The 27,301-nt window shown below is 47.1% G+C and overlaps 1 protein-coding gene and 1 long non-coding RNA gene across 5 annotated transcripts in view; both read left to right on the top strand.

Moving 5' to 3' along the window:
- Window positions 1-9,916, top strand: part of LOC136044726 (uncharacterized) — a 29,023-nt gene extending 19,107 nt beyond the window's left edge. For 3 of the 4 annotated variants that reach the window (XR_010621845.1, XR_010621844.1, XR_010621846.1), the window contains 2 exons: window positions 2,342-2,439; window positions 7,751-8,724. This is a non-coding gene — a long non-coding RNA (uncharacterized LOC136044726). Of the gene's footprint in view, window positions 1-2,341; window positions 2,440-7,750; window positions 8,725-9,522 lie in introns of those variants that run through there. The other variant, XR_010621847.1, reaches the window with a different exon arrangement.
- A 589-nt stretch (window positions 9,917-10,505) lies between these two features.
- On the top strand, window positions 10,506-16,837 carry HMGB1 (high mobility group box 1). The gene is made up of 5 exons (XM_065730187.1): window positions 10,506-10,671; window positions 12,613-12,775; window positions 13,010-13,155; window positions 14,113-14,287; window positions 16,256-16,837. The coding sequence occupies exons 2-5, from the start codon at window positions 12,626-12,628 to the stop codon at window positions 16,430-16,432; spliced, it is 648 nt and encodes a 215-aa protein (XP_065586259.1). The 5' UTR covers window positions 10,506-10,671; window positions 12,613-12,625; the 3' UTR covers window positions 16,433-16,837.
- The last annotated feature ends 10,464 nt before the right edge of the window (window positions 16,838-27,301 follow it).

Here is a 27,301-nt window from a genome sequence, read left to right as displayed (position 1 = left end):
GTTCCTGTGTGGCATTCAACTGCCTTAACCACACACCCGCTGCTCTCTTCCTGCAGTTGTCTGTCTTCTCTGCACAAGTTGTAGAGCAAACACATATAGGAACCTATAAATAATCTAATTTGATGCACAACCCTGATTCATTTCCTGAGCAGCGTGTGTCCTGCACACACAGGGCAGCCACGGTCCTGTGGAAAACTTGAACAGAGCAGATGAGGGCAAATATTAAAGCTATTAAGTATTTGAACTTTGTCATGAAATGCTATTTCGAATTACAGCTATAATGAGCTGCATAAGAATGTTTTCAAAAAGGAAGGAGAAAAAAATGAATGCTTTTATTTATAGTCGTAACTGTTTCTCTGTCTGGGATTTGAACATGAATATTCAGCTCGGTGAAATTCAGAGCATCAACCAGGAGGAGGAGGAGGAGGCTGATCTGCCAGGGAGGAAGGGAAGAAAGAGTTGCAGGTAGTAAACACCTTTGCCTGTGAGTCTTAGGGACTGCTGTCTGTGGAGAGCTTCCCTTTGCTTTTGTTTGCTCTTCAGCATTCCCAACCCAAGAAATGAGCTCGTTAGGGGCTTCATGGTGCAGTATATGTTGGGAGTGTTTGGTGTGTTGCTGTAAACTACTAATAGCATCAATTTAAAATATAAATATATATGTGGAAATCTAAGGTGTTTTCTGCTACTTTTGACAGAAAATAAGAGAAGGAACTGCTCAAATTTCCCAGTTTTCTCCCTGATGAGTTTCAGGGCAATCCATGTGATTCTTGATCTCAAAAATATGTGGAAAATAACTTTTATAATAGAAAAAGTATTGCTCTCAGCTTTCCCCTTTAATCTAACCAGTCAAACAACAGTGGCCTCCTGTGTTTGTAAACGACCCCAGCTGGTGTGTAGGCCCTGCTGGCAGAGAAGTGGTATCAGAAAACACAAGTTAATCTCTTTTTCTTTTAGGCTACAATTGATAAGGATGATAAGGTTGATTTTGTGTGTGTGTGTGCGCGTGATTTTTTTTCTGGGCCATGAGCAAGGTTTTAATTTTAGTTGATATTCTGCCTTATCCATAAAGATTTGATGACTGGGCTAGTGGTTATCTGTGAGCAGAATGAAGCAACCTCATGCTTTGCTTTTGCATATTTTTCTCTGGTTTATAAATCTTTAATCCACAAGCAAAGCAGCAAATTCAAATGTCCTGTAAACAGCACTGTAGTTGATACTGAGATACATAGGTAGGAAAACTTTGGTCAAGGTATTCATTGAAATTCATTAAAAATCAGAACACTTGCAAAATTATCTCAGTTCCACTGGCATTTTGTTGTAAAGGTAAAATGGAAGGCCTGCTTTTAACACCTCTTTTTAATGAATCATTTTTTTCTCTCTGCTGTAGTGAAGTTGTGGGAAATCAGTTGGCAAGGCAGAACACCTTAAGCTGGTATCTCGGCCTGGCACATTGTATCTTCAAACCATGCTCTGAAAACGTTATCTATCCTATTGGATAATATTGTGATTGATTTTATTACGTTAGTTCATCTCATGGGCAGGGGTTGTTTTCCTTTTCTAGATTTCTTTTCTCTTTTTTTCTCTTTTTTTTTTTTAAGCACCCAGTGTGAAGGAGCCCTGATCCATGACTTAGCTACCAGGTACTGGGATAATACAAGTGGTAATCACGCCTGCTGCAAAACGTTTCATACCTTATTTCCATTTGCATTTGTTTGCCTTCAGCTTCCAGTCATTGATTCTTGTTATGCCTTTCTCTGATAGATTAAAGAGCTCTTTAGCACTCACTATTTTCTCCCCAGGAAGGTGCTTTTACACTGTAATCAGATTATTTTTCAAACTTTTTTTTTCCTTAAAGCAAAGCATTTGTATGGTTTTCATTATTTTTTTTTCCGTATCTCTGGATTATTTTTTTGTGTCTCTTTTCCATTCCTGCTCTAATTTTTTTATTAAAAAGAAGAGACATAAAATTGTATTTTACTGGTCAGTAGTCACATAGAAGCAGTTACTGCACTAGTTATTCCTATTTGGTATGGTCAGAAATCTATGATTTTTCAAGGTCAAGGAAAATACCCTTTTAATGACTTCAGCACATCTGGTTGTATCATTATTGAACAGAAGAGGATGGATTGTTTTATTAAAAATAGAAATGCTTCATAAACTTCATGAGGTCTGTTGATTCAGAGAGTGTGCGAAAGAGGCTGCAAAAGTGTTTGTGGTGAGGATTTTAAGGAGATAAAGAAAAGTAAAAACATCTTAAAAAAGGATAACAGCTCAAACCTTAAGTACTGTGGATAACGTGATAACATGTTTTTTGTTGTTTTTTTTTCTCAAAATTTTGTAGGATCAAATGCAGACCTTTTGTGAGTAACAGACTGCCTGGGCTACTGGAAATAAATGAGCGGATGTGAATATATGTATCCCTTACACCCATTTAGTTCTGTGAGTAGTCACGTGCTTATATTTGGAAACCCTGGAACAGTTACATGATTTAGTAGCTTAGTGAGTAGGGATGGTGATAGGAGGATGGTTGTAGGTCCCTTCCAACCAAATGTATCTATGAATCTATGAATCTAAATGTTATGCTGTAATAGAAGAAATAAGATAGCATCAAGAATTTTGTTATAAAAGCAATCACCACTATGCCATATAAAACTTCAAACAATTAAAATCCTCAGCTTCAAAGAAGTTCTCGAACATTTTACTATTGCTCTTCTTTTTTTATTTTTATTCATACTTCAGTAAAATGTTGAGTTAAATTTATCTTAAAGGAGCCTAGTCTAATACCTGTGTGGTCAAAGCACCTTGACCTTCCTTGTATACGTATCAGTGTCTGGGAGAACCCACGCTGCCAGATCCTCACTTATCGCTCATGAAAACCATTGGATTTGCATGAAGTTGAACCAAAGAATGTTGAAATGGTGCTGTAGAGCAGTTTAATGCAAGTTTGTCTCTGTTGTGTCTCACACAAATTTGAGGTCACCGTGTTGATCTTGTCTTAGAACTGTCTTGCTTTTTTTTTTTTTTTGACTTCTAGAAGAGCGTTCCTCTCATTTGTGGCAGCATTCGCTCAGTGAAATTTGAGGTGTATTTAATAAAGGATTTTATTTGTTTCAAGGAAACTAAAATTTGTGGAAACACAGTAAATAATGAAAATATTAATAATGCAGAAGACTTAAAAGCCCGTAGAACTCCTGAAAAGGGATTAAAGATGAGTAGGAGTAGAAAGACAAATGGTCTAGGAAAGTAGTAATCTAAATAGATGCTACAATTCTGTGTTCACCAAAAAATCAATGCTAAGGCTTTTGGCAGCACAAGACAACTTGGAGCAGAAGTTGTCCCCTGCTGAGCCCTGGTGCTGTGTGGGGCTTGGAGGGGTCTTTCGGCTGCATCCAGCACAGTCTCCACAATGCGTATAGCAGCCCAGGTTGGTGGATGGTTACACCTCCTGAAAGACTTTGTTCCAAAAATCTTATCATGTGAGTAGGAGAATCTGTGTGGTACTTTTTTCATTCTGTAAGTTTTGTCACATTTAAATACACCTTTCTCTATTAAAACAGTCTCAACTTGAGAAAAGTTGCGGGAAGAAAAAAAAGTTTAGGAAGTGTTATTCCCAAAGTGGAACCTACAGTTTACTGTCCTAATGCTCCTAGTAGTTGTATCCAGAGAAAGGTGCTACTCGTGAGTGTTAGTCCAGGAAAGATTTTAGTAATCCGTGACTGCTTGCTTATGTTCACTCAGTAAATGCTAAAATGAGTAGTGCTGCAGAGCTGTAATGCACCATATAACAGAGCGTGCCATAGGTGTTTGGTCACTCTAAATCCTTAGAGCACCAGTAAAACAGTAACCAAACACCAGGGTTTTCTGTCTGTAAGGACTTCTTTTGATATTTTGTAGTACTTGTAATCTCTCTTGAGCACCATACCTCATTAGGAAGGTAGCAAGTTGCTGGAGGCGTGGAAAGTTCTCTGTACAGATGAGAAACTGCATTTTTGAGCATTGTGTTGTCAAGGGAGAGATGGATACTTCTCAGTGACAATCATATATATTTGGCTGTATTCAGCCAAAGGTCAAGACTGTCCTGCCAAACTATGCAATTTCCTTTTTTTAAAGCTGTAAGCTAATATTTGTTTCCCCTGGCAGTTCCTGTAACCACTTGTACACAGTGTGTGTATATACATTGCTGGATCCTGTATGTACTGCATGTCTTATTTGGATATCAGCATCCCATAAATTCACGTTATTCTCCTGCCTTGTGGCAGATAATACTGCTAGGATTTCTGATCCCAGGGCCTGCGCTGGTGTTAAGGTGCCTGCTGCATATTCAGGAATAGATGATTTAGCCTGTGTTTTAGATACTGGATAGAGTTCTGTATAAAGGACCAGAGTACAGGTCAGAGTTACATTTGCTTGTTGTGCATTTTAAGAAAACATACACAAGAGATAATAGTACCTCTGTCCCAGTGCTATCCCTGGTTCAAGGAGCCTTTCCAATTTAGCTTGTAGTATTGAGGGTGTCTGAAAGATTCCCAGATGCAATGGTACGTATCTTTTTGAGTGTTCTGGACTAGATGAAACAGGAAGGAAAGAGGTTTCCACTATTTTTCATCACCATAGGCTTGGTTGAATTCTACCTGTTCTGGTGTAGATGTGCCGTGGCAGTGGCAGCATCAGAGGCTTCTGTGCCTCTTAACAGGACTGAGGGTGACTGAGTACTGATACCTTTAGAGGAGACTGTAATGGTGGACAGCAGCATCTTAGGTTCAGCAGAAGCAAACACTGCAGCTGATAACTTTTACCTTGTCTGCGTACTTGAGTATGCAATCACACGAATGGCCTGGAGATTTTGGAAAGGAACTGAACATTTGATATAATGGTTCCAGAGAGTTGAAGAGAGAAGTGGATGTTGCATTGCATGTTGTGCTCTCAGAAAAGCAAACATCTTAACATGTCAGCAATTTCAGACATAGTGCAGTCCTGGAAGAACATTTCTTGAACTCCTTTTGCTGCAGGAGCTGTATACAGTTCCCCACCTATCTGAAACTGCTCTGCAAGCTTCATAGAGAAGTGCTTGAAGAAGTTGAATGCTTATACATAAGGAGTAAGATGCTAAAGGATTCACATTATAATTCCTGTTATTGTCATTGTGAAATGATTGCTATCTATGTGTTTTTTCACTGTGGCATAACAATTATCAGAAGAAAAGTCTATAACTAATCTTCATCCATTTTGCCTACTCCGTGAGGCGAACAGTGCAGGCATAGAGCTGTGCTATGAAATATATTTTCTTAAATACTTGGCATCTGTTAATTCCTCAAACAGCTTACAGAGCTTAAATGTTATCCATTCTATGGATGAGAACGCTGTGTAAGTAGTGACCCTGATTTAAGATCGGCTTTAGGAATGATGGCATTGTCTGCAGGGCTCACATGTCAACAAAAATCAGCTGTTTCCTCAAATGAAGCCTGCTAGGGAAGTCACTGCAGCAGTACCAGTCCCATCCCTGCTTCCTGGCTGCTTCTCCCAGACCATTTTCCTTTCGTCTTTTGAGGTTACTTTGTTTGGCTGCTGCTTCTCCTCAGTTACCACTTACTCACACATCTAGAATAGCCAGCCACTCACCCACGTTGAAAGGACACAAGGCCTTCTGAAACCCTGTTCTCTAGATAATGCTCACTAATAAAATAGAGTCAGCAACATAGGCAGATTACTTTGTGCAATCTGAACAAATCCAGCCAGAAAGGTAAATCGAAGCACATTCCGTGCATTACTACTACTTACAGACATGCTATTGGCTCGTTTCTTTGAATGGAAATCTCTTCCAGAAGTAATGCTAAAGGAATAAGTTTCTCTTGAAGATTTAAAATAAGTCACTGGAGAAAAAAAAAAAGTATGGTTATAAAGTCTGCATTTAATAGGCAGCTGAGAATTATGTTCAGACAGGTTGCATAGGAGCTGGCACTGCAGCCTCAGGAAGAGGGTAAATATGAGTAGTACTTTTTTCTGAGCATATTCTTAACAACCAGTTCTCCTGTGTGACCAGAAGTGCTCTAAAATGAGTCTAAAACCCCAGCAGCTCTATTGTTAAGTACATGTGGCTCAGTGCCCTGTCTTTGCAGAGGTTCTGCTCTGATTTTGAGCTGATAACGTAGCATTTTTGTCAAGAAAGGCTTTGAGATCTCATTAAAAATAGCCTAGTTGTGGCTTTGGATCTGTCTAACACGTTAGTTGTCGTCATGCCATTGTAAATGTAATATACGCTGAAGAAAGTGGAATCTGCTTACTTAGTGGGAAGGACAGAGAGACAAAATCTTCCATTTTGTCAATCCAAGAAGTTCCACTGATTATTCTGAATCTGCTTATTGTCAAAGCATCCATTTGCCTTCGAGCCAGAAACACAGTAGGGGGGTAGTGCTCCTCACAGAATGCAAAAACTCAGAGAAGCTGGTGACATAGCACAGTAACCTTCTTACCTCATGAGAAGCGTGCTGCCCCATCCTGTGCTGTTCCTTTGTCTCGTGGTGATGATGCAAGTTCCTTTTCTCACCTCTGTCACCAACCACAGAGCTCAGATGGGCAGTTTTCTCAGGCCTGGCCTGTTCCATAGTTTGACTTCCTTGAACATTCTGTTGGGAAGAGTCTCATCAGAGTGTCTCACAGAATCATGTGGGGAGCTGGGGAGGAAGCAGATACCCACTCTGCACCTGTCTCTTGATTACTGTTAATCACAAGGTCTCTGTGGTCTCTGTTCCTTTCCTTGGGATTCTTTATCATTGCTTGGCTTTGATAGAAGTCTTAAGTTATGATCTGCATGGACGATATTTTTTAGTGGGAGCGTATCTCTAAATAAAAGATCTGTTTCACCTTCATTTGATAGGAACTTTTCTGTTATTAATTAGAAACACACTTTGGAAGAATAATTCTGCTTTTGGAGAAGACTTTCTCTCGATTCTCACTCTTAACTCTAAAGAAAAGGGAAAAAAAAAGGATGTTTTGAAAAACAGTGAAGAGTATATAGCTGATATTTCCATCCAAGTTCAGCCTGCCTTGCATGGAGAAGCAGTTGAACCAGTAGGCTCCTTGCAAATATTTCTACTAGCTGTCGAGTAACTAGCTACAAGGGATATTGTGAAGAAATAAAATACTTGAAAATTGATATATAATATAAAAACATGGTCTTATTCCAATCCATGTGACTTTTCCTGAAGTACACCCTAGTTTGCAAAACATCCAAATTACTAAATAAGGATTTTGAAACTTCCTGTGCAGCGACTTACTTTTTTTTCCAGAGAGTTTGTGTTGTGATGTTAGAACGTGAAGGCCTCTCTGCGTGAAGTCTGAGATGGCTCGTGCTATCCAAGTGATCTGTTATGTAGAATGTAATTTAGAACAGGTTTTGATTTAAAAAGAGTTGGCATAAGAGTGCTTCATAAAGTACTGGAAGAGGAGCAGCACAGCATGGACAAGAGAAGAAACTTGTTCTACTTCTGGTTTTTTTGTTTTTTTTTGTTTTTTTAAACCTGGAGTGCAGTTGATGAGTAAATTCTTCATATTTCTATAGTCAAGGGCAGCAGAAGAAGCCCACTGGAATACAGAAACATGCACAGGCCTTGGGATATGAATAGTGGAGATGAAGAAAAACCTTTATTGGAACACGTCACATTAGCAGAATCCCCTCATTGCTCACCTCTGTAAAATATTGTTGGTTTTAGACAACAGCTGAGAATAAATGCTTCTAATTCCTTCCCTGCAGGTCATGTTTGCACAGAAGAAACCTTAAAGAAGTTCAGGATGTGCAAAGTTAGCAGCAATTGCACAGCAGACCAAGTAAATGTTTACGCTTTTTACAGTTCTTTGCACTGTATTGTGTGTAAAGTTTTATGCTTAAAGACAAAAACTAGCCAAAAATGAAAACAACCTTGGACACAAAATCATGAGTGTTCCTTGCTGATGATGTGTTTACATGTGATTTCAGATATCAGGACTGCTATCTTCATGTGCCCATCAGCATTTATTTGCAAACGAGTTTTTGAATTAGGGTAATTGTTTGGAAGGATCTTTGACTTCCATAAAGCACCACCCTTCCTTGACAAACAGTTGATAACTGTGATAGAAGATTTGGAACTTGTTGCCTTCTCACCAGCAGTGCACTAGAAGAAGCATCAGCTGCAGAAGGAAAGAAGCTGCGATGCAATAATCAGAATCACCTGACTCGGGCACAGGTTCCAGAACAGAAGTTTGTGGACTCCTGATTAACTAAGGAGATAAGGTGAAAAATAATTAAAAGGTTCTGTCAGAAGACACGTAAAAGCGTGTGCCATCTGCGGAGCCTGTTCCCCAGCCACGGATGGCCCGCCTGCTTAGGAAGACTCTGAGGAGAGATCTGAGTTTTCTTGGGTGGAAGAATTATCAGAGGAAAAGCGTAAGAAGTTTGGGTAGCACTTAGAAGAAGCCCTGGTGTGTATTTCTTGGACAATGAAGTTGCCCTGCTATGTGTTCAAATGCTTACTGGGAGATGGCTTACATCGTATGAGGCTGAACAGCTTTAGCTTACTGCATTTTATGTCATGTGTTGCCAGCCTCCGAAACAAGAACCTATTTTGGCCTCCACAGAGCCATTATATTGCTTCCGTGGGACTTAATAGCACTGTGTGTAAAAGTATATTGAAAGAAGTAAGATGGTGGAGAAAACAACTGCAGTTGTAGTTTCATGTTATCTAATATAATGCAAAGGTCATTGTGATGCTGAGACCAGTAACTGGTGTGTAGCACTGTGGATCAAAGCTTAGAGTGTTGCTATACTCCATCCGATCCAGTAACTCCTAACAGAGCAGCATCTGAGGCCTCACTTATGGGATCTGCTCACTTTAGGAGTTTGTTGTTTATTGCGGTGTCCCACTTAAAGAAGAGTGAGCACTAAGGTTTGTCCGAGGATCATCAAACTGTAAGTGTGTAGAAAAACCAAGTCAGCCTCCCACAGCCTCTTGTGTGACTTAATTCTTTGAGACCGCTGTGCCAGGTGACCCTTCAGGTAAATTGTAACGAGGTTCTTCTACTGATACAATTACATTCAGGTCGGATATTAGGAAAAAGTTATCAGGAAGAGTGGCGAGGCTGTGAACGGGCTGCTCAGGGAGGTGGTGGAGTCACCATCCCTGGAGGTGTTCAAGCAGTGTGGGTATATGGCACTGAGAGACATGGTCGGTGGGCAATACTGGTGGTGGGCAGTTGGACTGAATGATCTTCCCAACCTAAATGATTCTATGAAAATGCTTCAGTCCACCTGGCAGATGCAAACAAGTAGAGAATTGAGCCATCCCAGTACAAAAGTGTCTGCAGTGAGCTCATAGCAGCAGAGTTGGAACCTTTTTAATCACATTTGTATCCAGAAATAGAGGAAGCAGAGGATGCCAGTTTGTTGATTTCAGACCTGGCTGCACTGGTAACCACTACGATTATGACTTTAAGATGTGGGTTTGGGGCTTTTTAAAAGTTTCTCAGTATTTGTACACTTTCCATTTGCAGAAACCTAACAGTAGCGGGCTGCTCTTCTCCAAGCCTCCCTCTCACTAAGAATTAAGCAGTGCGTGCTAACGGATAAGCTTGCACTGCACTGTCACTCTTGGATTTGAGGAGTTGGTTTTGTTGGGAACTTCAGATACGTCCTCAGAGGAGTCCCCTTTCACCGTGCCTAATTCCTGCTAGCAAGTGCCATTAGTCGCAGTCTGACCGAGGACGAGGTAATGGCTTTATCAATTAGTTTATTTTGTCACAGGTTAATACGGTTTAATACCTAAACTTTGTTACTGGTCACGCTGATGTGCAGCAGTTAATTGAGCGTTCTCTGAAGGCCTTCCGTTCATCAAACTGTGCAAGGCGTTGGCTCTGGGATGCAAGGCTCGGTCGTATTTTCGCATTCAGAACGCTGCAAAACTCACAGGGCTGCGTGGACCCTGGAGCAGTGCTGCTGAACTTGTGCTGCCGGCTGCAGCAGCAGCAGCGGCGGCGAGGTAAGAAGCGTGGCCTCGGCGGTGCAGCTCATTTCGTTCCGTTACTGCGGCCAGGACTGCTCACGGCGCTAGGGAAAGGTCTCCGCTCCCGCCGCGGGGCGTTTCGCGCCGTGCAATGATGCCAGCAGGTGCTCCTGCTGCGGGGCCGCGTCCCGCTCCGCGCTCCCCCGGGGGCCGCGTGCGGGGGTCCCCCGGAGCGGCCGCGGGGCGGTCCCGAGGGCGCGGGGCCGGCGGTGGCGGCGGGCGGCAGAACGCGGCGCTGCCGATCGGCGGCTTGGCGCCGAGCAGCCGCCTCAGAACTGCACATCCCGCCGCCGCCCGGCTCCCTCCACTCACTTTTATATTTGCGCGCCCTTTCAATCCTCAGTGACGTGTCCCGCGCCGCGCCCAATCGGCGGAGCTCTCTGGTCAGGACAATGGAAGCGCCCGGGCCAATCGGCTTGGCGGCTGGCTTGGCGGCAGCCAATGGGCACGGGGCTGCGTTGAGAGTAATGTTACCAGCGCCGAGAGTGTGAGGAGGCTGCGTATCGATCCCGCTCTCACAGCCATTGCGGTGCATTGGGCTACACAGGGACCCAGGCAGCGCTGGGGCCGGGGCGAGCGGCCGGGCGGGCGTCTCTGGGGCTGGGGGCCGAGCGAGGGCTGCGTGCCGACTCAGACGCGGGTGAGTAAGCGCCGAGGGCCGCCGGGCCGGCCGGGCGCGCTCGCAGCCGGGCACGCAGCCGCCGCCGCCCGGCCGAGGGGCCGCAGAGCCGCGGGGCAGCGGCGGCCGGGAGAGCCGGCACACAAAGGCGAGGGGCTGCGCCCGGGGGACCCTTCCCGGCGGCCGAGCCTCGACCGGGGCGGGGGCGGCGGGGAGAACGGGCGGGGGGCCGGAACGACACGGGCTGAGAGCGGGCGGGCTGCGCCAAGCCGCGCCGTGCCGTGCTGAGCCGTGCCCGCCGTAAGCGGCTTAAGGCGCCGCGCCGGAGCCATCGCTGCTGCGGGCAGGCGGGTGCCGTGCCGTGCCGCGCCGTCAGCCGGGCCGCGAGCAGCTCGCCCCGGAGCCGCCTGGCTGTAACATGGCTGACGGCGGCCGCGAGCGAGAAAACAAGGCGAGCGGCGGCGGAGCAGCGAGGAGCTCGGGCGGGCGGGGGCGCACTTCGGGGGAACTTTTTTTTTCCATCCGCCGCCGCTCGCCCCGCCGGGAGGAGCCGCGGCCCGGGGGGGTTTAAACTCGGCCCTCTGACCGCGGGGGTCCTCCGCGGGGCTCTGCTCGCTCTGCCGGGGCTCGGGAGCTGGAAGCCAGCCGGCCTCTCGCCCCCCCCCCCCCCCCCCTTCTCCTCCCCCTCCCGCACCCATCCGCCTCCCTCCCCCCCTTCCCCCCCCGCGCTCGTCTTCCCCCGGCTGCAATGGCTGAGCGTGTGCGCCAGGGTACGGGCGCGCTCACACAAAGGGAAGGAAGGGAGGAAGGAGCCATGTTCTGTGCGCGCGGCGGCGGAGCGGCCATTCCGCGCCTCCTCCTCCCGCCCGGCCCCGCCGCTGCTCCGCGGGGCTCCCGCGGCCATAGCGCAGGGCCCGCGTGTGTGTATGTGGGGGGGGGGCGGGTGCGCATCGCGGCGGCGCCCGGCACAAAATGGAAGCAATGGATCTCTTTTTGTGCGCCCTCTCCCCGCCCCCCCCCCCCCCCCGCCCCGGCCGCGCTCCGAGGACGCCCCTCGGGCCCCGCCAAAATGGCGGGAAGGCGCCTTTTAAACGCGGCCCGGGCCCGAGCGCCGCGGCCCTCTTGTTTAGCGATAGGAACTTCACACCGGACGTGTGCAGTCGCACAACGGCGGTCTGTTTCTGTCTGTCCGCCACAGCGTTAGGAAGCGCGGCCGCTTCCATGGCAGGACGGGCGGCCCGCGGTGGGGTGGCTATGGTTTGGTTTGGCTTGGCGTGGCTTGGTTTGGTTTGGTTTGCCCGTTCGTGCTGGTGAGCTTTCTGCAGGCCGCGCTGGAGAAGCACTCCCCACACCCGAGGTTTCTCGTGCCCTCCGGCCCTGCTGCTGGAAGTGTCACGCTCCTCACTCACGTCCCTTCCTCGGTGACAGCGGTGTGTGCTTCGTGCCTGTGTTTCTGGGTGTGAGCCTATGGGAAAGCAGTAACGCGCGGCGCAGTGAAACAACGCCTGTCTCGCACAAATAAGCCCCCAAGGTGCACAGGGCAGCGGCAGTGTGAAGGAAGGATGTAGTAACCCAGAGGACGGGACGCTCTCATACTTTTTCCCTCTCCCTTCTAAGTCTAAGGCATTCCTCTGAATGCCAGTGGTTGATAAACTATCAGCAGGAGCACGGTCCCCATTACCCTGACGCTAGCGTTTACTACAGGCTGCTTGCAAGGGGTGTATTTGTTTGTCAGAGGCCAGAACTGCGCATTTTGAGATTGGTCATATTTGCCAAGTTGCCTCACTGGTACAAACCCTCAGTAGATAGTCCTGAAGAGAAACTTCTTCCCATTGTACAGCTTTGGAGCGCTGCTCTGACAAGTCTCATTCAGTGCATTTGCTCATCATGCTAAGGCATGGCTTCCTGCCTTGGCTTGTAGAAAGGAAAAGTTTTAAAGGTGTCTTTCTTGCCTTGCTGCAGAAAATCCTCAAAAATGGGCAAAGGTGATCCTAAGAAGCCGAGAGGTAAAATGTCTTCGTACGCCTTCTTTGTGCAAACCTGCCGGGAGGAGCACAAGAAGAAACATCCAGATGCTTCAGTGAACTTCTCAGAGTTCTCAAAAAAGTGCTCAGAACGATGGAAGGTAGGAATAATGGCTTACAGACAGCCCAAAGCCTTAAGCAGCTGCCTTGCGTGAAGTGCTACTCAAAGTTGGCAATTACTTCTGTGAAAGTTCAGCTTATAGATACATAGGAAATAGACTTGTGAGGCAAATAACAGTCTTGTTCCTGCCTTACCTTAAGCTCTCCCAGCTGAGATTTTTAGAATGGACCCGCATGTGCTTTCAGATCTTAGTGTTGTTTTAATTGCCTTACAGACTATGTCTTCTAAGGAGAAAGGGAAGTTTGAAGATATGGCAAAGGCTGACAAGCTTCGTTATGAAAAAGAAATGAAAAATTATGTACCACCCAAGGGGGAAACAAAAAAGAAGTTCAAGGATCCAAATGCACCGAAGAGGCCTCCGTAAGTGGTTTTCTGCTTAGGCTGTATTGTTCGGGGCTATTGCACTGGAGAGAATCTATAAAACGATCATTTTATCCAAGTTGGGGAGTTTCAGAATTGCAAGATAACTTCATTTTCCTGGCCAGTGGTGTTAAGATGGGCTGAAAACTTAATGACAAATATTAGGCTTTTGTTTTCAGGTTGGTTCCCTTCAAGTTGGAATGATCTCAGCCTCTGAAGGCAGATGCATAAATGTACAACACAGCTCCGACTGATGCTTCCAACATCTGTAAAAAGGGATAATTCTGGTGGAAAACAGTGGTTAAATACTTCTAGCCATTCTCACCACCTGTTGGCTCGAGCAGGAATTTTAGTTGGCAGTCCATCTGAACATAGAGCCCTGTGCACAAAACAAGTTAGAGGGATGATCGTGCACAAATCCAGCCTGGGGAGTTAAAATTTCAGCCAGAACATAAAGGCTGCTGAGTTCAGATTAACTTAGTGCTAGTCACCAGTGCTTTGTAGGAATACATTGTGTGTGTGTGTGTCTCCACTTCCAACACATTTATGCTGAAAGATGTGTGGAGGTCTTTACTGGGGCTGATGCTGTCATCCAGAAATCCTAATTCTCACAGCAAATCACTGCTGTTTTCATGCCTTGAACAGTTCTGACACAACATTTGCTGTCCCATTACCATTCAGTCGTTCTCTTAAGAGCGTACTCTGCATATGGTGTATAAAATTGGCTCCTATGGGGGTCCTACCAAAAATGAGACCAGATGTGCAGCGCTATTGGAGACAAGTATGTGTTAACTTTTCAAGGTAGTTGCAGTTCTAATACCTTCTGCTGCAATTAATCTTTGCTTCACTTTTAGGTGATGTTCCAAAGTAAATAAGGTCAAGAAACTTTTTATTACACTAGGTTAAAGTCTAAAATTAAAATACCTTTTTTTTTTTCTTCCCCGTGTGTGTCTGCAGTTCGGCTTTTTTCTTGTTTTGCTCTGAGTTTCGCCCAAAAATCAAAGGAGAACATCCTGGCCTGTCCATTGGGGACGTCGCAAAGAAACTGGGAGAGATGTGGAACAACACCGCTGCAGATGATAAACAGCCTTATGAAAAAAAGGCTGCTAAGCTGAAGGAGAAGTATGAGAAGGTAATGCTGACACTCATGGAGGTGCTCTGGGGAGAACACAGCTCAGTTTCCACTCTCATGTGCCCTGATATTTGGTGTTGCAGGTCTCCTGCTGACAGATGTCACACTTGTAGGACAGTGCCACGCAGAGGGGCATATCGCACACTGTTATTACACAGAACTGTGGTGAATGTTTCTCATTCATCTGTAATTCAGGGCCACCAGTGATGGTTTAATAGATACCATTGTGTCTGTATTGTTATTAAAACAATAGGTCACAGCAGCATCTGAGTTAAGATTGTAGTATTAAGTAACACCAGCAAAGAATTAAACCTTTCTCTTGCTTTAGAGAATATTATTTTGCTGACTGTTAAAATGATAGAGATACGTAGCTGCTATTAGTTAATTTTTGGGGTGATGTCAGGACACCTGTAAGATGCCAGGTGTCTTTTTTCCTCTATCTACATTGCGTTCATCTCTTTTCTAGTAATTATCAGAGTTAATGATACATATGAAGCAGTATATCATACAATTTAGTGAATAATTCAAGCTAAAGCCTGCCCTAATCATGGGAGCAGCGGTTGCACGTGCACAGCAGTGCTGTGTGTGTTCTTTATTCATGAGGCAGATCCCCATCCTAAAGGTGAGGAAACCAAGTGGGAAGGGACGTGCTGCCAGCATCTGTGCTGATGTTTTCTGGTGGGTCAGCACCCACTGAAAGCTGCTGTGTGTCACATACAGCATCACACAGGGATGTGCCCATGTGTGTGCCGTGGCCTTAGGCTGGGTGCATCTCCTGCTGGCCAGCAAAACCTCTTTGGAATTGTAGCACGATAGTGAACAAGGGAGTGCTGTGAGAGCTCATCAGGCACCTGCTGAAGAGGAGCTGTAGGTGTAAAATCCTCCTGTGCTGTCCTTCTGATGCAGCTTCAAGCTCTCAGCATGCTGAGTGTTTTTTACACCAGCAGTGACAACACCAAAGAAACTTGATACGCAGTCATGACTCTTCAGTCCAGGACACCTTTACTTTTGTAGCAGTATCTTCGTTTCTTATGTTTACAAATGGGTTTTGAAGGTGCAGGGTTGTCAGTATTCACAGATTGCCTTTTGCTGAGTGGATGTGGTCCCTTTGACAGATTCAGTACTGAGTTTTAAGAGTGTGAGATCAGCAGTGTAACGTTGGTGGGATGGGGATGGTGGAAGACTGGACTGTCTGCACCGTGTCGCTCATGTTTGCCTTCAGCTGATAGATTTGAGAGTCCCATAGGCCAATTCTGTTAGGTTTCTTAGGATTTTGGCTTAAGGCTGGGGAGTCTGACTGCTTTTCTGTCTTTGTCTTCCACGTACGGTTTTGACTTCCTATAACAGGAACTGAATTTTGTGCTTTATAAACCGCTGGAATAAATTTATTGCATGCAGAAGGTGGCACTGTCTACCCTTTAATCAAAGTTCCTATACCTTTTATTTTGTAAACTTCAGTTGAGCAGAAGTCAGTGTGGTTGCCCTTTGCTGAGGCATAACAGTGCAAATACCTACACCCTGTCATTTTTTGGGTGGCTAAGGACCGTTGTGTGCCTCAGGTAAGTGCTTGTGTGTGCGTTTTGTTGGCCCACATAGGAGATAGGGCTGGAGGGGGACCTTCAGAGGTCTCCCTGCTTCATTTCCTTACAGGGAAACAGGTTCAGCTGTGCCTCTCAGCTCCGAGGCAGCAGCTCTCCCGACCCCTTATTAACAGCCCGACAGCAGCGATTCCCCCGCAGCGCTAAGCAGTGAGTGGCAGCACACAGGTCTGTGTGCTAGCAGTTCCCAGTGCCTTGCTTTCGTAGCCGTGGGCCTCGCTTCACCTTGTTGTAACCGAAGCTGCAGCTCTTGGCCCTGCCCGCTGCAGGCGCCCCGCGAGCTCCGGTTTCAGGAATGTCATTTGGAAGTTGCTCGGAGCTCTTGAGTGGTTAAACTTTAAGAGATTCTTCCTGCTTTTCTCCTCCGAAGGATATCGCTGCGTACCGGGCCAAAGGAAAGGTCGACGCAGGCAAAAAAGTAGTTGCCAAGGCTGAGAAGAGCAAGAAGAAGAAGGAAGAAGAGGAAGACGAGGACGAAGACGAGGAGGACGAAGAGGATGAAGAAGAGGAAGAAGAGGAGGAGGAAGATGATGATGACGATGAATAAGTCTCTTTTAGAGCAATTTCTTTCTTGTCTATAAAGCATTTAACCCCCCTGTACACAACTCACTCCTTTTAAAGAAAAAAAAAAAGAAATGTAAGGCTGTGTAAGATTTGTTTTTAAACTGTACAGTGTCTCTTTTTTTGTATAGTTAACACACTACCGAATGTGTCTTTAGATAGCCCTGTCCTCAGTGGTATTTCAATGGCCACTAACCTTGCCTGGTACAGTGTGGGGGTTGTAAATTGGCATGGGAGTTTTAAAGCAGGTTCTTGTTGGTGCACAGCACAAATTAGTTCTATTCGGGGATGTAGTTCATTTCTCATCTTCGGTTGTCTCTGATGCATCCTAAAAGTAATTGTCGTTCTGTTAATTGAATACCACTCTGTAATTGCAAAAAGGAAAAAGAAAGTTGCGGCTGTTTTGTTGACATTCTGAATGCTTCTAAGTAAATACAATTTTTTTTTTATTAGTATTGTTGTCCTTTTACTAGGTGCCCTTGGAAGTCATACTTTTTCTGTTCTTTTTCTTTTTGTTTTGTTTTTGTTTTTGAGGGGAACTCATCTTTTGCTTTATTGAATGCCCGTTTGGGATCACGTGAATATTACGGTTTTCATCTTTCGTATATCCAGCTGATAAAGCTTTGATCTCCATACCCTGCGTATTCATGATAGGGTAAGAAAAGAAATACATAGGCGTGCGATGAAAGAATCTTCTTCCGTAACTGGAACCGAACCAAACCAGTCCAATCTCATCAGACCGCTGCTTGTTCAGGAGCTCGTGAGGTGCACTATGATGTCGAGTTGCATGAGTTCACCATTCGTGGAGAGTTGAGAAGTATAGAGTTCAACTTTACAGAGATGAAATCCTCCTGGGGGATGGGGGGGGGGGAGGGGGGGAGGGAGGGGGTGTTACATTTAGTCCTGGAAGGACCCGTAGGAAGAGTGTGCACGTCCATCCGGTGTAGGGAGGTTTGCAGGTGTGGCTCCGTTACCGTGTAACGGGCGTTGGATTTGTGAGTGTCGGGGCACCGGGGAGAGGTGAACGTACCTAAAAGGTGTGAAGTGAGGAGCGTGGGGCGGCCGTGTCGTTTGTGGTGGGCGTGCTGTGCTGGTGGCCACGGCCCTGTGCCGTGACGTTCTCCTGGTAGCGGACGGCCCACGAGAAATGATTTTTCTTTCTAAGATTTCTATAAATGGTTACCATTATTATTTGTTAAATCTATGTAAATTCATATTTGTATTCTTGAAATTCTAGTTTTAGCCCTTTAAACAGAGCTGTATATTGTCTCAAATCGAAAACGAGATAAGATGTATTTTTCCTGTTAGGTTTTATACCGCACTCTTGATGTTTGCCCATTTTTAAGTTAAATAGAGCTGTATGGAAAAGTACATTTTATTAAATTTTGCATTAAAAAGTGAAATGTTTATGGTATACCAACAACGTCGAATTTGGTCCGATGCAGTTCTCATCCAAAACCAAAGCCTGATGGGTCGAGGGATGAATTGGTTGTTTTTTTATTTTTATTTTTTTATTTTTTGCACATGTAGTGATAGTCCCAAGTGCTGGCAGCCCTTAGCTCTTTTCCCATCCGCCTGCTTACCGGTTCGGGGGACGACCTGGCGATTTCGTGGTTCCAAAACTCATGGTTCTCTCTTTTTAAAGTGCCAGTGTTGAAAAAGAAAAGAAAAAAAAAAAGAGCAAAAAAAAAAATTAAAAAAAGGCAAAAAACAACAAAAAAAGCATTCTTGTAATTTTACACGCTTTTGTGATGGAGTATTGTTTTGTTATACGATTTTGACTTTCAGATTCTTATTTCAATTTGCATTTATGTATAACTTCAGGAGAAATACTGAACACCTGAATCCTGGATGATACTAATAAACTAATAATTGCAGAGGTTTTAAATACCTAGTTGAAGTGGCTCGCTTAATATCCCGACGGATGGGGTTTTGTTTTTGTGTTGGTGCTTTCAGATCCGCTCACGTCCCCGCTTCCCGTCACCGACAGAAGGTGCTCTTCAGAAGACGGTGATGCGCAAAACCTCGGGCAGAGGAGCTGTTTTCTTGTCAGTTCTCTGGCCCGTCTCAGTGACCGCAGCCGGTGACGTCAAGTTTCGGAGCTGAGGGGTTTTGCCTTTGGACAGAAAGTGGAAAGCAGAAGCTCTTGTTCTTGGAACAAGCATACCTAAGGGGGTCCCCGTAGCCCTGTGCCCTGTGCCGCGGTGCTTGATGCTGACAGAAGTTATGTAGAGGAGTCTTAAAAGAGGAGTGTGCTCACCAGCAGCCGGGTGTAGCGCTGCCTTCATCTCAGGGCTCAGCAGCCAGTGGCAGACGGGGTGTGCTGAAGGCTGATGGCCATGCAGTGTTCTGAGGACAGAAGCAATCCGCAGGGGCTGAGGATGGCAGAGAGGTGCGTGGCGTTGTCCAGAGCAGCCGAGGTTTCCTGGGGAGTGGCTGGTAGGTGCCTGTGAGTTGTTGGAGCTTTGCACGAGCGCGTGAGGCCGCAGATGGGTTGTGTCTCCTTGTGAAATAGAAATCTAGGAGGAAAATGTTGGGTGGATGAATTCTCTTGGAAGAGAGGTTTCTGAGAGCCATCACTGGAGGGCATCTCGCTGATCTCTGCATCCGGCGCCCCGTGAGCTCCAGCACGGCAGCGTCCTGGCAGGGGAAGCTCAGCCTGATGCTCAGCAATAGTAGGTCAAGCTTGGCTGCTACAAGATTACTTGCTCTGAGGTCACTTAATGCTGGCGCTCTCGCCCACGACTGCCTCCCTGTGAGTTCAGACTGCTGCTGCCTGCTGAGGGGCAGCAAGGACCATTTGCAGCCGTTTAGGCACAGTTCCCTGCGAGGGGATGCAGCGCTGTCAAAGCAAAAAGCATTTTCTAAGAGCTTTAACCTTCAAAGAAACGTGTGCTGTAGAGGGGAAAAAAATCCTGTTCCAAACAAAAAACGGGATTGGTTTGGGGAGAATTGGGGTGTTTATGACATCCATACTGATTTTACAGTTATCAGAGTCAACCTACAGCCCTGAGAGGAGACGCAATTGTAGCCACTGGCTTTAGGGGTGTTGTAGTTTTAACTGGTTTAACTAGACGTAGGGAAAGCATTCATCCCTTCCGCGGCGCTGACAGTGAACCTGGGAGGTCTACAAAGAGCATTGGAGGTGTGAACTGAGAGGCACCAAGTGGCTGAAAGGATTTCTGCAGCGTCGCTGGGGCAGTGCTGGCATTGCTGGCTGAGGCCCTGCACAGCTGCTTTCACACATCGATGGTGTTGGGTGAGGCAAAGCGAGCAGGGATTGAGGAGAGCCGCTGGTCACACCGTGACCGCAGTGTTGGGATCTCTGTATGGGTGACGAGCAAAGCAGAAAAAACCTCCTTCATTTTCACTGCCCTAAGGGTTAAACCTGCGAGTTAGTTCCTGCCTGGCTTCCCAGCTATGCCCAGCAGAAGATTAAGGGAGTAAAGCCGCCGTACTGCGTTGGGCTGTAATACGTTATTCAGTACCGAATCTGTAACGGAGACACGGCAAAATACAAAGGTGGCATTTAATATGAGAAGTGATTAGTTTTCCCCGTTTCCAGGGTCTGCCCGCAGTAGCTGATCAGCTGAAGGCGTTGGGGTCACAAACGTACTCACCATTTCTTAATGGTGGTAACGTTCCCGGTGCATCCAAGCACTGTCCCTTTGCTACGCCCTCCAGCTTGCTGTCACACCGTACTTTACAAAAGATCGTACCCTACAACTGAAAAAACACTTTGAGACTGTAGTACCCACACAGTTACTCAATAGTAATTTCCTTTTAGATTAACACCATCTCTTATCCGAATGGATGTAGGTAAGTTGGAGTAAAAACCACGAGATGTCTATCTCCAGTTTTGTACACTTCTGTAAAACTGTCTTGTATTTTGCACATGTTGTGCCCCCCCAGCTTTCCTCTGCCTCAGACAGAAGAGCAAAGATGGATTTTGGTCCTGGTGAATTTGCTATTGCAAACGAAGGTCAGATTGTTCTTACAGCCGCTTTGTGCTGCTGGGAAATACGGCGCGGGTTGTTTGGAGAGCACCTAATTCTGAAATCCATCTTGCTGCAGTGATTGCTGGCGGAGGTGACCCACGAGGGAGACATGTCTTCCCTTTTGCCGCTGTGCAATGGAATGAAAGACGTCAGCTGCCCGTGAGCTTGGTGTGCCCGTTTGCTGCACCGGAGGACGGAGCCTTGCCTTCAGGAGGAGCGCTCAGCATCCAGCTGTGCAGTGAAACAGTGGAGTGAGCAGCGAGCAGGAAAGGGAAACGGGCACTTTCAGTTACACCTTGAACATTTCTGCTTGCAACTTTAAAATATATTGGACTTAAATGAGCAACATTTGGCACGGAGGAAATTCATCCTAATGATTCCAGCAGCCTTTCATCTGTAAGGTGGCAAAAGCTCAAATAACACGTTTCTGACCTCCCGAAAGTTCTTCAAGAAAAACAGGAAAGACTGAACTCTACAGCTTGAATGTCTGGAAAGGACCCAGCTCCCTGAATGCCTTACAACAGCGAGAGGTCACGGCTCCAGCGCTGCTTGGAAGGCGCCTTCCAGAAAGTCACGCTTCTGAAAGAGGACACTGAGGACCGGCGCTGCGATGTTTGGTGAGTGCATTTGCTATGGAGAGTAAAAACAACATCGAAGAAATGTGTAGGAACCCGTTACACCCACCCCGCTGCTCTTGAGACAGAAGTGTAAGAAGGAAATGGGATGGATGCCAACCTGTGCTCCTGGAGAACGGGGCTGGGAGAGGCGAGAGCATTGCCCTGCCAACCCAGAGCGGAGGGCAGCAGGACCTCTTTCTTTCTTTTGTCACGTTGCCTGCAAACTGCTGTCCACCAGAGCTCCTGCTTGTGCCCATTCATGGCATCTTCCCCTGGTCGGAGCTTCGGGCAGCAAGAACCAGAAATGCAAAGGGTACAGCACAGTGCCGGGCTGCAGATAAGGATCACCGGCTCAGTAAAAAGCAGGAAAAAAAAAAAAAAAGAAATCTAAGGTGTATGTGGTGATGATTCCTGGAAGAGATAACTTGTAAAATGTGGGTTAGCAAATGATTGAACAACAGTGACTCATGTTTTATGATCAGACCCGACTGTAGCGGTGTTTATGTGCGTTTTAGTTTTGTTGACGTGTGTTTGTGGCAGTACCTTCTCATAAGGACGATGCCACAAACAGGCAGGCATTACGTTTGAAAAACCAATACAGGTAAATGCAGGTGAGCATTTATCAAAGTCTGAGCTCCTCAGAATGGAATCAGCTTTAAGCACGGATTTGTGTGCAGAAGGGTTCTGTTTTGCTTTATAAAGTGCTGATGGCAAGGGGCTGGTGGCTGTCTGCCCAGGGCTGCAGTGTGTGCACTGTGCAGCCCTCTGATCAGTCAGACACTGCCCCGAGTTCTGTGCCATGCATGAAGGTACTGAGGGTGCCCTCTGCCCCATCATCGACTCGTTAAAGAAGATGTGAAACAAGACTGGGCCCAGTAATGACCCTGGGACACTCTGCTTGTTGCTGTCCTATAAGGCACACTGCATCACTCACCACTACCCCCTGGGCCTGACCATTCAACTCGTTTTCAATCCACCCCCATCTGCTCACCCAGCCCACACTTCAACAGTTTCTCTATGAGGATCTTACTGGAGGTGGTGTCAGAGGCCATAGTGAAATCCAGGCAGACAATATGCACTTCCCCCATCCAGGAGGCCAGTGGTTTCATTATAGAAGCTCATTGCATTGGTCAACTTCCTCTTCGTGTCCATGCTGGCTATTCCTGATGATTTTCTTCTCCTTCGTGTTCCTGGAAATGGTTTTCAGGATGAGCCGTTCCATCCCCATCCCAAGGACTGAAGTGAGATTGACCAGCCCATCGTTCTCCAAGTCCTCCTTCTTGCCCTTTTGAGACAGGAGTGACACTTGCTTTCCTCCAGCCCTCAGGCACATCTCCCAGCTGCCGTGGTTGAACAAAGATTATAGTGAGTGGCCTCAGAACCTCTTCTGGGTGCATTCTATCAGGGCCCATGGACTGGTAGATGTTCATGAAGAAGTTCCTTGAATGCTAACCAGCTTTCTTGGGTCTCTCTTCCCTGTAGGGGCTTATCCCACAGGTCTACCGAGCAGATTCTCAGAGAGGCCCAAGTCTGCTCTCCACAAATTCAGGGCTGCGAGCTGGCATTTATCCCTCCCGCTTGCCCTCAGGGATCCCAAGCTCCTCCGTTTTGTGGTCACAGCAGCTGAGACCACCTCCATCCTCCACGTTCCTAATGAGCCCCTCATTGCTGGTGGCCATGAGGTCCTCTCCTCGTTGGTTCCTTTGTCACTAAGAACACTCCAGGAACCTCCTGGTTTGCTTGTGTCCCACATAGATTGGTGTCACTGTTTGGTGACCCTCACTCTTGTCCCTTTGTCCCCTGCTCCTACTCATGTGCTGCTGTTTTTCCACTTGAATCATTTATCACGGCCTTGGTGCACAACAGAGCTGTGATTTGTGTCGAGGCCGCCAGCCTGCGGGAAACAGAAGGGCTCTAAGAAAGGGGAGGCTCTGGTTACAACTTCCCTCTTACTTACTGCTCCCGGCAGCATGGAAGCAGAACTGCTGTGAATGAGACCGAGCCTCAGCCACGTGTGTCCCTGAGATGTAAGCACAGAGAATCTTGCAGCACCGCTCCACCCCTGCTTATGAATCCTCCCCAGCATGCCTTGGCTTTAAGGAACACATGCAGCTTTCCTCCTAGAACCAGCCAACTGCACTGGCTTTGTCTCATGTTTCTAATGCACCACAGATTCCCTGGGCAGCTGTGCCAGCGCCACATTGCCCTCTGAGTTAAGAATTTCACCCTGACCTTACCCTAGATCTCTCCTCTTTTAGCTTAAAGCCATTCCCCCTTGTCCTGTCACTATCAGACCGTGTAAAAGCCGGTCCTCCTCCTGCCGGTAAGCTCCCCTCAAGTCCTGGTAGGCCACTTGTTGGCGTACAGGCCTTGGAGGACTTTGGTCAAGCAAAACGTAGGGCAGCACTGTGTAAACAGGGATGAATAACATTGCTCCCGTTGCCTCAGAGGTGTTTTTCAGAAAGAAGAGCTGTTCTATGGGTGTGGATAGCCGTGCTGGTCCCACACGTGCTGTACGGCTGATGCAAAATGGAAAGTGCAACGGTAAAACTGATAGGGAACTCTTATACAGAATTCTTACACAAAAGCCACAGAGGACCAAACCATTCATTTTACATCTCTTTTGTTTTTTTTTTTTTTTTTTTGTTGTTGTTGTTTTTTCTTTTATAAAACACACATTAAAATAAGAGAACGAGAAGCTTATTTGGGCCACCTGCGACAATAAAACGCCAACAACCCAATTTGGAAAACCTCACGATTGGGTCCTCTGTGAGGATGGAGAGCCCCAGGGCCCGGTGCGGCAGCTCCTGGCTGCAGAGCTGTGGGGCTGAGGCTCTGCTGGCCCAGCTCGGCCCATCTGTCTGCCTTTCACTTTCTCTTTCTGCAGAGCCGGGTGGGGCTGCGGTTGCCTTGGTCGATTATTTACGGTTTGAATGGGAATCATAAACAAAAGGACGTGTTTAATAAGAACGTTTTCGGTGCTGCTTCTAAACCAGCGACCGTTGGGCATTGTAGGTGGGTGATAGCACAGCTCACGTCTCTGGACACAGCACACGCACCGTGTGCTCACAGCTCAGCAGTGAGTGGTGCTGTTGGGGTTCAGGTAACAAAGTGGGGGGAGAACCCCTCCATCCCCATTCCACTCACTGCAGCAGCTGCTGGAGGAGCCCAGGACAGGGGCTCTGCAGGCTGGGGCTGCTCCGTACACACTGCAGAATGTGAGAGCAAAGTGATGTGGGTAGGGAGAGGGCACGGGGGGCACGTGAGCTGCTGTACAGATCTGTGCTCAAAGCATGATGAAAATCACGCGGTTTCCTATTTCATTGCTCTGACTGAACCTCCAGATTTACTGTGTTGCTTCTCTGGGTGCTGGTGAAAAAGGCAGCGGTGTTCATGTGTGCCAAACTGCAAAGAGGTGACTGGGCTGTGATGTTAATGTGAGCTGTTCTCAGCCTCTGGACCTTGGCCCCTGCATCCCTGCCGTACTCGTCACCATCATCTCCATCGTCCCCATTATCCCACCATCCCTATCATTTAATCACCCCCATGACGCCCATTATTCCCATCATTTTCCTTGTCTCCATCCTTCCCATCATCACAGAATCACGGAACTGTAGGGGTTGGAAGGGACCTCCAGAGATCACGGAGTCCAGCCCCCTGCCAAAGCAGCTCCCTAGCCCAGGTTGCACAGGTAGGCGTCCAGGCGGGTCTGGAACGTCTCCAGAGGAGACTCCACCACCTCTCTGTGCAGCTGTGCCACTGCTCCGTCACTGCACTGGGAAGATATTTGTGTGGAACTTCCTATGCTTTTTTTGTGGACATTTCCCCTCATCCTAGTGCCACACACTGCTGAGAAGAGTCCAGCCTTGTCCCTTTGCCTCCTGCTCCTCGGATATATATAGACGTGGTTCAGATACCCCTCTGATTCTTCTTTTCTCAGTGCTGAACAGCCCCATGTCTCTCGGCCTTTCCTCATCAGGGAGGTGTTCCATGTCCTTTATTATCTTTGTAGCCCTCTGCTGGACTCTTTCCAGGAGATCCCTGTCTTTTTTGTACCAGGAATCACAGAACTGCACACAATATTCCAGGTGAGGCCTCACCAGGGCATAGTAGAGGGGGAGGATCACTCCTGTTGACCTGCTGGCCACGCTCTTCTTAATGCACTCCAGGATCCCATTGGCCTTCTTGGCCACCAGGGCACACTGCTGGTTCATAGCCAACCTGTCATCCACCAGGACACCCAGGTCCCTCTCCTGAGAGTACCTCTCCAGCAGGTCACCCCCCAGCCAGTATCATCCCCATCATTCCTATCATATCCACCACTCCTTGCATTCCTATCATCCCCATGATCCTCATTGTTCCCATCATCTCCATCATCTTCATTTTCCCCACTGCCCCCTTCATCCGCATCATCTCCATTGTCCCCAAGTACCCATGTCCCCATTTGTCCCCATCGTCCTCATCACTTTCCATTGTTCTTCATCATCTCCATCCTCCCCATCACACCACTGTCTCAATCATCCTTGAGTCCCCACGAATGGCATCCATTCTGAAATGTTAGAAGAACTTCATTCTGAAATACTGAAAAAATTATGTGGTGCATTCTTTTGTTTTAATTTTTTTCCACTTTTTTTTTCTTGTTTCTTCCTTAATTTTCCATCTCAGAACATCATTAGCAGAGATTTAATGAATCTTTAGGAGGGCTCCCAGAGTCTGTAGGGCTTTGCTTGGTTTTGGACCTGGTTGCTACTGCTCCAGGAAGTCACCTGAAGGTTAATGCAATTGCCATAATACAATAGAGGTAAGAAAATAGATTATATCTTGATTTAAAGTCTGGGCTTCCAAACGGCGCAGCTCCCATTGGAAAGCACCCAGGTTTTTGGAGCTGTTTCCAAAACACTTTTTAAGAGAAGCAGAAAACTGAATTAATGGCCAAAACCATGGGGTCCCCCTGCAGCCTGTCTGCAGAGACCACTCTGCAGTGAACAGCCCAGGTGGGGAGCCAGGTGGGAGGAGGAACGGGAGAGGGACTCTTAGTGACCTCCCTGCTGCTCCCGGTGCCCACGCAGGATGCTGAGCGCACTGCCCAGGGCACGGCGAGCGGTGTGTGATGGTTTTGGGGATTCTGGGTGTTTGATCCGAGGAAATCACCAGTGAGCCAGGAAATGTCAAGATTACATCACAGGCCAAAATTTTTTAAAGCCCTGAAAGAGAGCTTGTTAAAGCCCATTTCTTTGCAGCACAATCCCAGCTGCTTTCATTTTTGCATTGCACTTCAGCTTTTTCACTGGAAGGGGCAAGCGGAGCCTCCCCCAGACACTGCTCTACCTTCCCCCAACACACAGAGCTTTCGCCAACCCCAGCTCCTGGCTCCCCCCTGGGATGGGGCCATGGGGACATGGCCATGGCCAGCGGCATGCACAGAGCAGGATGGAAGGGACACGGTCCCCATGCCACCACGGATCGGGGGTCCTCAGTGGTGCCTGCCCCGGCCCCTGGAGAGGGACCTGGAGGAGGTGCCAGAACTCACAGTGAAGTCTCACCTCGTTGTCTCCTCTTTAAGTCCCTAATTTTGCAACGCTGTTAAGGGGCATCCAGTGGAGTATGCGACCCGCACGTGTTTTAATTTCTTTTATGGGCTCTGGTTTGCTCTTTGCTGGATGTGTTTTTATAAAATGAAGATTTATTAGAACCTGGATTTTATGGCTTTAAGATTCAATTGAGACCAGATTGTGAGTTTTTCCTTTTGGAAGAGTTTGGGGCTGTTTGAAAGAGCCCCAAATAACCATGGTCTGCCCATGGCACTCATGAAAGCCCAGGCCAAGGCTGACACCTTTTCACTTAACTTAAGCTATAACGTCAAAGCAATAATTTACCATCATCTCCTGTTATGCCTTCCATATGAGACTGCTGCAGATAGAGGCATGGTGCAGGAGCTTGGCTGCCACTATCTAAAGGGAGGATACCAGTATCTAAAAGTGGCCTATAAGAAAGAAAGGGACAGACTCTTCAGCAGCGACCGTTCTGATAGGACAAGGGGAAATGGTTTCAAACAAAAAGAGGGGAGATTTAGATTGGGTATTAAAGAAGACGATTTTACAGTCAGGGTGGTGAGGGTGCTGGCACATGTCCAGAGAAGTGCTGGATGCCCCGTTCCTGGAGACACTGAAGGTCAGGTTGGATGGGGCTCTGAGCATCTGATGGAGCTGTAGGTGTCCAGTGCAAGGAGTTGCACTAGGT

The sequence above is a fragment of the Cyrtonyx montezumae genome, unplaced genomic scaffold (assembly GCF_038088225.1).
Source record: "Cyrtonyx montezumae isolate F1298 unplaced genomic scaffold, pur_monq_1.0 scaffold_12, whole genome shotgun sequence".
Lineage (NCBI taxonomy): Eukaryota > Metazoa > Chordata > Aves > Galliformes > Odontophoridae > Cyrtonyx > Cyrtonyx montezumae.
This window is presented reverse-complemented; position numbering and strand designations above follow the sequence as displayed.